This window comes from Pavona decussata, unplaced genomic scaffold (genome assembly GCF_977016875.1).
Source record: "Pavona decussata unplaced genomic scaffold, jaPavDecu1.1 SCAFFOLD_161, whole genome shotgun sequence".
Lineage (NCBI taxonomy): Eukaryota > Metazoa > Cnidaria > Anthozoa > Scleractinia > Agariciidae > Pavona > Pavona decussata.
The window spans coordinates 1,457,501-1,467,500 of record NW_028145572.1 but is presented as its reverse complement, the minus strand read 5'-3'; the positions used below and the strand labels follow the sequence as shown (position 1 = coordinate 1,467,500).

The 10,000-nt window shown below is 38.7% G+C and overlaps 2 protein-coding genes and 1 pseudogene across 3 annotated transcripts in view; 1 reads left to right on the top strand and 2 right to left on the bottom strand.

Moving 5' to 3' along the window:
* LOC146464658 (stimulator of interferon genes protein 3-like) overlaps nucleotides 1–1,775 on the top strand; it is a 2,491-nt pseudogene extending 716 nt beyond the window's left edge. The window contains exons 1-2 of the transcript XR_014868435.1: nucleotides 1–254; nucleotides 1,048–1,775. The exon at nucleotides 1–254 is cut by the window's left edge and continues 716 nt beyond it. The product of XR_014868435.1 is annotated as a stimulator of interferon genes protein 3-like (transcript). The remainder of the gene's footprint in view (nucleotides 255–1,047) is intronic.
* LOC146464653 (oxaloacetate decarboxylase, mitochondrial-like) overlaps nucleotides 1–10,000 on the bottom strand; it is a 40,948-nt gene that overhangs the window by 8,953 nt on the left and 21,995 nt on the right. The window lies entirely within an intron of this gene.
* LOC146464657 (uncharacterized) lies at nucleotides 2,093–3,838 on the bottom strand. Its single transcript, XM_085129475.1, has 3 exons — nucleotides 3,696–3,838; nucleotides 3,526–3,622; nucleotides 2,093–2,662 (listed from the first exon to the last, which is right to left on the bottom strand). Exons 1-3 carry the CDS (start codon nucleotides 3,770–3,772, stop codon nucleotides 2,177–2,179), a joined length of 660 nt encoding a protein of 219 aa, XP_084985601.1. The 5' UTR covers nucleotides 3,773–3,838; the 3' UTR covers nucleotides 2,093–2,176.

The following is a 10,000-nucleotide window of genomic DNA, read 5'->3' as shown; positions in this document are numbered from 1 at the left end:
ACGATACAATTGAGAAGTCTGACTCAAGAGTGAAATGCGCTGGTGCCCTCGAGCCGCTGGAGATTACTAGAGGTGGGATAGAGAAGAGGTCTTACAAGCACACGGTGCACCGTATAGAGATGCCACGCCGAGACAATTCCGGGGAGATAGACGAATACCACGTCATCATGGAATATGCTACCCCGCTTATGTCCTTGTACGACATGTCTAAAAACCCAGAGGCTGGATTGAGCCGCCAACAGCGAGATGAGCAGGTATGTTGTTTTACTCAGAATGGCAAATTGTTGGGGGAAATATTTAAAAAGTTTATAATGGGGAAGGGCCAAAATCGACTATTACCCTGCACTTCCCTTTCAATGAGAGGTTTTTGGGTTGAAGCCCCCTCCAAGTCTACATTTTACTTGCAAGATTATCACTTGGACTGTTTGGAAGTCAAGTGCAGTGCTATAAAAATAAAACAAGTCAGTACAAAAGGGGTGAGTGCAAATCTAAGAAAAAATTAAAATTAATTAGTAATTACACAAGGTGAGCATTGCCTACCAGTTTGAATCGCTCCACCATCCAGTGTTGTAATCTCACTTGGGAGGTTGTTCCAGTCAGTTATGGTCATCAGCCAGAAACTGTATTTATACTTTTCACATGCTACCATGATGATGATCAGGATGAATTTCAAGGGTTGAGAAAGGCATCTTTCAAGGAACACTCTGTGGAAATTCCAGTTTAGTTTTATACTTTGCTTTATACTTATAAAGGCCGCCCTTGGAATTTCCAATTATCTTCCATGTGATGGGTATTTTCTGGTTGTGTCAAATTCCTTCCCAGGGGGGTACTCCTTGGTATTTTAAGCAGGGGTGTGCGGCTGTGTTCGCCAAATCCTGATCCTATTTCAGACCTAAATGGCTTAAAAAGCGATACTCTCTGGAGCCACAATATCCATATACCTAATATGCAGCGTAGGGGAGTATCCCCCTTCCACAGAATTCCTTGTACAAAGACAGTATAATGGGCATAACGGTAATAATTTATATCTCTTGTTTATTTGGATAGGTGGTGCTGTTCATCCGCAAACTCAAAGAAATTCTGGAAGGTTGCCCAGACTGCAAGGGAAAGTATGAATTAGTGACCATCTCAGGAGAAGAGAATCAAATAGCAGATGTGATTGTGCAAAAGGCATCATTATGCCGATGTACAGCTGGAGGAAGGAGCTAAAGCCAAGTGAATCTGATGCACATCCAAAGGTTGTCACGGTTTCTGAAGTGCTTTAAGATGTGTTACTGATCCAAGATCAATTGATTCCAACATTGATGAATGGCAGTTACCCAAGGTGTTAGCTTTTTAGTCATTGGTGTAAAGCATGTAGACAGACAGACAGATAGCCTTAATTTTCACTCGATAAATTTTAAAGCTAAAAGCTTGTGAGGTCGAGTATAAAATAAGTATATTTTAGTATAATATAATAAGTGGGCAACTTAAATGTATGTTCATATATACATAAAATCGCTATCTCTCTGTCTTGTTAAATATTTACATGCTACATTACTTTATTGAGAATATTCCTCTTAGCTGGCACTGTGCTCTTTTACTTAATAAAGCTGCAGTATTTTACATCCTTCAACTAGCATAATTTTGGTGGGCTAGGATTCTTCCTAACTGCTAATAAATTTGAGCAAAAGTTCTCTTAAGACAAATTCCATTTGAGTACTTTACATCTGTATGCTCAAAGATTAGTTAACAAATATAACAGTTTCAAAATTCTATGAGCACACCCAGTGTACACAAGAAATTTGACAGTTATTATGAAAAATGTTTCAGGAAGAAACAGACCAATAATAGACCAATAATAATAATAATAATAATTATAATAATAATGATGATGATGATGATGATGATGGTGATAAATAAAGTAATAACAACAACAAAAAAGAGCAATGTTGTCAGACAAAATTGAAGGCCACATTTAATAATTAAGGCACTTTTGAGCGAAATGAAAAATCAACCTAAAATTTGACAGAAGATTGTTATGCACTCAGCCCTCCAATTGCTTTTATGCAGTTTATACAGTGATAAAGTTACACATATTACTTAAACTTAGAATAGTAATTATTATGCTGTTGTAACTTAGGAAAATTGAGTAAATTTAAACACTGAGACACAGTTTGCTTTAATTTATTCTTTTCTACTGTATAACAGGAAATGTCATCTCAATTTTATCTGCCAGACCACACACTATAGTTTGGCCAGGTTTGACTGGTGACACACCCTGTGGGGTCCCTGTCAAAATTAAATCCCCTTCCTCTAGAGTCATCCTCAGACTGATGTAACTTATCAGATGAGGGATCTTGAAGATGAAATCTTGTGTATTGCCATCTTGTTTCATTTCACCATCAACCTTGAGCCATAGGTGAACATTATCAGGGTCTGGAATCTCTGCCTTTGGGATGAATTCACTGATAGGCAATGCAGTGTCAAATCCTTTAGCAAATGTCCATGGCCAGCCATGTTTCTTGGCCTTATCTTGAATATCTCGAGCAGTCATGTCTAGAGCAAGCGCATATCCTCCTACGTGATCCATAGCATTTGATTCTGAAATGGATGTTCCTGTTTTGCCAATCACAACAGCAAGTTCTACCTCATGATGCAGCTGGTTACAGCCCGGAGGGATCTGAGAAAAAGACTTAAAAAGTTAAAATCTTACATTTCTCACTATACCAATAACATTTGTAAAGTTTAAAACTGAAAAAAAAGAGATAAACATAGCAAAATATAAATATTTTGACAGGAGAACCAAGTGTTTTCCAGTGATGATTACATAAAAGTGCCAATCAAACAGTATCACAATACAGTGCAGGCAGTATGTGGGATGTTACCAATTAGGGACGACTGAGACATCTGATGAAAATCCTGCAGTAGCAGCCTAGTTCCTGGTACTGTTAGGAGGGCTCCACTGAAAACTGCCTTGGCGAGTTGGACCCCCTCATTAAATATTATCTTTATTATTATTATTACTATTATTATTATTATTATTATTATTATTGTTCTCTTCCTCTCATGATGAACATATTAAAAGTAAGCATAAGGGCATGGGAATAGGTTTTGCATTGGCTGAATTGTCTCTCTTATATAGGCAGAATGCAGAAATTAGGTGCTCCCTGTGATCTTTTGATGTTTAAGCCTAAAAATGGAGCTCCTTTAATTTGCACCCCTGAGACAAAAATATTGTTCAAATGACCCTTGTCAGTGCCATTTTTAGGCAATCAAATGCCCCTATCCCAACCTCATCATAGCAATCAGTCGTGACACCACATATGAGCCACCCTATGCAGTGTCTACTGGCTATTTCTGCAACGTGACAGACTCAGCTGGTGGGAACATGCCCTTAGTACAATGCAAATCTCCCCCACCACCTCATGCCTCACCCGTCGGTTTCTCTAGATCACCCCTTCCAATAATTCTTTCTGTAACTGTATACAGGGCATGCTTGCTGGCGAATTGAGAAAGAGTCTTTAGTATTTTTGAGACTTTTACCTTAATTTTGCCTCCTTCCTTTAGGTAGCTTGATGGTGGTTTAAGGAAGATTAATGGATTCTTCGGTATAGGATTTCCTAATTCCACGGCGTGTTCTCTGTCAAATAAAGACAAAACAGTTCATTTTATCGTGCCTTGCACTGTGTTCCTATCATTTTATGTTTCCAAACCTGAAATTTCTCCCTACTCCAACAACTTTCCGCCCAAACTCCATAAACCTTCGAAGTTCACGCGAAGGGGCCGCCATTTTTATCGATGCCCGCTTGGCCAATGAGAACTAGTCTTTGATTGTACAATGATCAGACCAATGAAAAGTGTACCATGTCTTCGGGAAAATACCGGAAATCCTCCGGAAATCACCGCAATCATTTTCCGCGGTAAACGATTTTCGAGGTTTTAGCGAAGTATCTACCAGCGACAGACTGATTAAAAAAAAATTATAACCTTCGAACTGGGGAATTATCCAGCTTGTCACAAGTGACTGGACAAACAATTCAAAGGCCTTCCTGCCATACGGTCCGCGCGTCTGAAATTTAAATCAACCAATCAGATTTCAGCAACGGGTCAAAACTGAGTTTTCATACGTCATTGATATCTGCGCTCTGTGATTGGTTGTGCCAAGCAAGAGAAATTACATGAAGTGTTTATTGAAAGCGCAAGAAAAATATTTAGCATGGCCTGAAGTGTTGTTCTCTGTTTCGTCCTTTTGATTACCAAGTTCACGACGTAGCACGGCGACTATAAGTATTGATCGATTTACTGCGTCGTTTTGTTTTCGGTTGAATGACCAGTATATAGTGATCTTCGCCGCGTGAGGGTCACAGTGAAGACTACGACGCTTTGGTCGACTGGACTCGTCGTACAATTTATGGACAGCTTTTGTTTACATTCTGGTTGTGAAATATGCTTTTCAAATTGTTCTTACATTTCGGAGAGACTGATCTCGCCGGGTAGGAATTGTAGTGTTTAGGGATACAAATTCCCGACCTGTTTCTCTGCTAGGTAACAACGAGTATAAATCTTTGAGAGTTTTCAACGTCCTCTGCTTGCAATCCTCCTGCAGCACTTGTATTTTAAAGCTCAAAAAGTGGCTATTGTGAGTGCCTGTAAAATGTTGAAACGCAGCCCAGCAATAGCTCGGAACGGAATAAGAAGGCTATATCGATCAACTGTGGACTGGACTCTTCGCTCACCGACCAACATATGTGATTTCATTATAATTTAAATAATTTCATTAATTAACTTACTAACTTTATGGCTAGTTTTATTGTCATTTATTGTCCCTACATTTTTTGTTTTGGTAATTGGTGATCTGTCTCGGTATGAGGTGCTTTTACCCTAAAATTTTACGGATTATTCTTATGGCTATTTTAGATATTTTTTACTTTTTATTCACCGATTTGTGCCATTAAATTGTTATGAATAAAGAAATTATATAAATTGAATAACATTGGTAAATGTATTGCCAGCCAGATCCATCACCCCTTAGACAGGGTGCCTACTATTGTTACTGCGCAAACAATAGTAGGCACCGAGATACTCGGGTTTCCTATGGGTAGTGCTCTCTAATACAGGAATATTTTTGCGCAGTTTAAAACTATTCGGAGAAAACAGATCTGAGCAAGTGCTCTTGGTATCCCATTGCATTTAAAATAAAATGTTTGCAATTGGTGGAACCCCAAACATGAGATTGAAAGGAGGGAAATAGACCCCCCCCCACACACACACACACACACACACACACATTTGAGCTAGAGTAAGAATTTATGGATGCCAAACATCAGACACTTTTATCAAGTTAGTGAAGGCCATGAGCAAGAGGTGGAAGGTACAATGTAGGGCCAGTTTTAGATAGGGTAACAAAGAAACAGCAAAAGTAAAAAGCCAGACAAGATATTAGAAGGAAATGCACGCCTGTGAAAATTCAATTTTTATTAACCGATTGAATAATGAAAAAATGCCCTGAATAACCTATTAATTTTTTTGTTATTGTTATTTTTTCTTGGTTCTTGTTGACTTTGTTTTCAGGGTGTTTTTTCTCTTTCTTAGTTATATGGAGCAGTTGTCAATTGGGACCCAGCCCTGTTACTTCCCCCTGCCATACCCCTCCTTCTTTTGTACGTTGTTGTTGTTGTTTTTTTACACGGAATGCCCGCAGGGCATGACGTGTCTAGGTTTCGGTCGGGTATCTTTTTTTTCATCGGTGTCATAAATGTGCACATTAATTTATGCATTAAACTCTGTCCTCCCCTAGTAAGGATATATTGTTCTGATTGTCTTCAACAGAAGCGGCCCAATCAAAATCTATTTTTCAGGCACATATCACGAGAGAGGGGACCCACTCATCACTTCTGTGTGACGTCAAATCATCATTTGATTTATTCATTAAAACTAGATTAAATTCTTCCCTCTCCCAGAAGGGATCTATTGTTTTGATTGTCTTGAACAAAAGCGGCCCAATCAAACTCCATTATCTGCGCGTATATCACGAGGGAGGGGACCCACTCATCTCTACTTGTGTGACGTCAAAGCAAATCATCATTTGGAAAAGTTGTTTTCGTTCAATGGCGGCCACATGTCTGAATTTAAGACTCCGGATCTGCTGTTTTCAGAGAGAAAACCAACCTTTTTCAAGCAGTAAATCGAAATAATAACTTCTAGGTAGTACTCGACAGTTGAAACGGCGGAAATTGGGAGAGTTCACAGCAAAGAAAATCCGCTTCAAAAAACAGATCGAATGATCAACGCGAGGGATTAGAGCTAGAGGAGGCCAGACGAGTGTATACAATATGCGAGCCAGCGAGGCATGCGAGGCATGTGAGGCAGACGTGCGAGGCGTGCGAGGCATGAACAAAACAAGCGAGGCATGCGAGGCATGAACAACCCCCAACATAAACTGCTAACCGTTAAGCTAACCGGGGAGCTATTTAAGCTAACCTGAGTGCTATTTAGGCTAACCAGAGTGCTTTCTAGGCTAACCGGAGTGTTTTTTAGGCTAACCTGAGTGCCTCGCACGTCTGCCTCGCATGCCTCGCATGCCTCGCTGGCTCGCAGATTGTGCATCCCCAGGCCAGACCAGTTCAGCGGGGTCATGACGTTATTGCATAGTTATTTCTGGTATGATTCCTAGTAACACAACGATAAGTATCACGCAATATATCTGAATAAAACCATTCAGACAATTATTTCAATGGCCAAGGGAGGATATTTTTTAAATATCTGCGAAACATACAATGGGGAATAATTGGGGCTACATTAAGCATTCCGTGTAATGCCATTAGAGGGGCATCTTGTTCTGTATATTTTGTTGGCTTCTGTGGCAATTCAATGAAAATAAGCAAAACTAAATAAGAGAAGAACGACTTTGGCAATTACAAGAGACTCGAAACAGTAGATGCAACGCAGTAAATGGCCAAACATAAATAGATCCCATGTGATTGATAACATCTACAGTATATTTTATTGAATGAGGGATGGTAAACAGGAGCATGTGGAGAAAGCTACAAACTTATTGAGTTGGGAGGCCTAGAATGAGGTTGATGGGAATACTGGCTATGAGATGAATGTGTTAGCTGTCATAGCTCTTCTAAGTAGCTTTTTTGGATAAGTACTGAAGGATATATCCTTGCAAAATCCCATCAAGGACCTTTCTGAAAACCACGTTAAGTGACCGGAAGCTTCCTAATAAAAGATTATTATTATTATTATTATTATTATTATTATTATTATTATTATTATTATTATTATTATTATTATTATTATTATTATTATTATTATTATTATTGGGCATCATGATGTAGCCATTGTCAGAAATTTGGCATTAGCTTGTCACATCCACAATTATAGTTTGGGTTGTTCCTTGTGCATTGAATTTTAAACATGATAAAAAATAATGAAGTGCCAAGAGTTGTCTGGACATGTAAGATTGATAACAATAATTATTGCTGAACACTTATACTAATATCAGTTAACATAATTTGGTTTTCTTTAGTGTTGGCTTTAATAATGAGTAACAACAAAAACCGTTCAAAAACTCTGGGTCAAGAGGAACATATAATAATTGACGGGATTTAGAATTTTTAAATTTATTATTCTTGATTTTTGAACAATCTGCAGTTCTATGAAGACTACTTGTCTGACAGGTTTGTAAAGTTTTAAGAATAAGGGAAATAATGCGAATTTAGGGCTTAAACTTTATACTGTTTTGAATCAGGGTTTGGATTATCTTCATAAATCTGAATAACAAGAACAGGTATCACGTCTAAATTTACAGGTGAAATGTCTAAATGTAAATAGGTGAAATTTTAACAACTAGCTACTAATTAACTACTAACTAGCAATAGAGTGTTTTGAAAGTCTGGCCCGCCTAGATTAGCACTCGCTACCTGCGGGCCAGTTCACTACCTTGTTCTTCTTGGTTGGATTTTTGAATCTGAACTTGAAACTCAGAGCAAGAGGTAGATATTTATAATATTTTAGCAAATATTAGAGGTACATGTTGTGCGAACTCAGTTCCCAAATCTGGCCTGGAAATGTCTGTTGTGAGACTCAGATTCTCAGCTAAAAAAGAAAATGACGGCTTACTCGCTGATAACTCACAACAAGCTCGGGGCGGTGATTCGAAAAAAGTGAGTAATGCATGCTATCTACCATTACAACCAAATGAAAAATAGAAATTGAAACTTTTTCGCGGATACATCATAAAGCCGCAAACTAAATTTAAAAAAAATCATGCGTATACAGTCGTGTAAATAATTTTATTCTGTTTACTTGTATACATATTTATTGATTTATTTAGTGCTATATTTTATATTTAAACGCATAGAATAGCGCAAACTGTTTAGGAGTACCTCATTTAAAAGCACTGCCAGCGTCGGATGGCCGCGGTTGTCAAGGTTTTTCGCTCTCCTTCTTTTTAACGCTGTGAGGTGTTATTCCCTAAGTGAAGCTAAGTGGCTGTGTGGAAAGTTCCAGAATGCTGGGGAAAGGTATCTAGTGGTTTCCCGTTTGCTTTAGGTTGGAGAAATAGGCCATTTTCGAGAACTCTAGAGCGGCTGGAGCGGCGATAAACAACAAATTCGATAGTACTGTCATTTAGTCCACAGTGAAGTGTCACTTGCTAATGACGTAGGATAACCTCCACAGCGGTCAAATGAGTGCGCATGCTTAAGCCACGCGCGTTTGATTTGGGCGCGCGTGGGAATGGGTTGCATCATTTCCATAGAAACAAGCAGGCGGCAAGATGGCGGCAGATTTAAATTTCGCGGTATTTGATTTCATTTCGCGGTAATAAGGCGGGAACAAAACAGCTAAGGTTTTTTCTTTAAACACAGCCCTGCAAGGAACGTCTCTTTTATATATCTTTTTCAACGAAAAAACTATCTCTGCAACAATAGTGAATTTTCCTGTCGAAGTTACGCGTTCGTAGCGAAACATGAAGACTTGTGTTTTTATCGTGGTAGTTGTTGTCGTCGGCCTCTCTCGTGCAAAATTTCCGGGTGAAAAAACCTGTTGCCTGAGCAGTAAAACTCCAGAGAAGAACGTTTGTAAAGGCAGAATGATTGGACTTAGTACTGAAATGGCTCGAGTGGCGGAGGTTGACCGTGGACATTTTGTGTGTTTCACTGGCACCAATTAAGAACAAGAAACATCTGTTCGTGCCCATTACCCACTCATTCGGCAACCTTGAGTAGTACCCCCATACCTGAGAGACTATACAGAGTTTTCGACGAAGAAGGAAGAAAAAAAAACATCCTATCGTCCAGGTACAAGGTGGCGCACCAGTTGCTTCTCCTCTAAGGAGGAATTTCAAACACCAAAGAAGAAGAAAAGGGTGGGTGGTAACAATTCGATAATTTATCTCACAACATTTTGTCGTTCCTGTTGTCTTATGACAAAAGTTAAAGCAAAAAATAATTTTAATTCTCTCTAATATAACATAGTTCTATGTAATATGTCACCAATAATTTTTTCAGAGAGAGATGGGGGAGGGGGGGGGGGGGGGTTGGGGGTGGAGAGCAAAAAATGTACCTGCATTTACATGTAAATAATGATTTGATACACCAAAGCAGTAGATACTATGTATATACTCTGAAAGGCAGAGTTAACAAACCACTAGATATGTGTTTATATATATTCATGCTACAGTTTCAATGATGTTCAAGTTTCACTGTGCATCAAAACTTAGCTTGTTCTACTTCAACAATATATGCAGTACAGGACTGTGGATCACTAACATCACCATCAAAACAAACATGGTATGTGCTCCTATTACACAAGTAGCTCAATATGATAAAAAAATGTCTAAGAACAACATTTCATAAAGCCGTCTTTTTCTTTTTTCTTTTTCTTTCTGGAGTTCAATAACCACACAATAGTTCAAAAACCACACATCAGTTCAGTGACAGTAGACCTGATTTGCTAGAAAGCTATAGGGGGCGGGGGTTGGGGTTTTGGGGTCAATGAAAAATTCAAA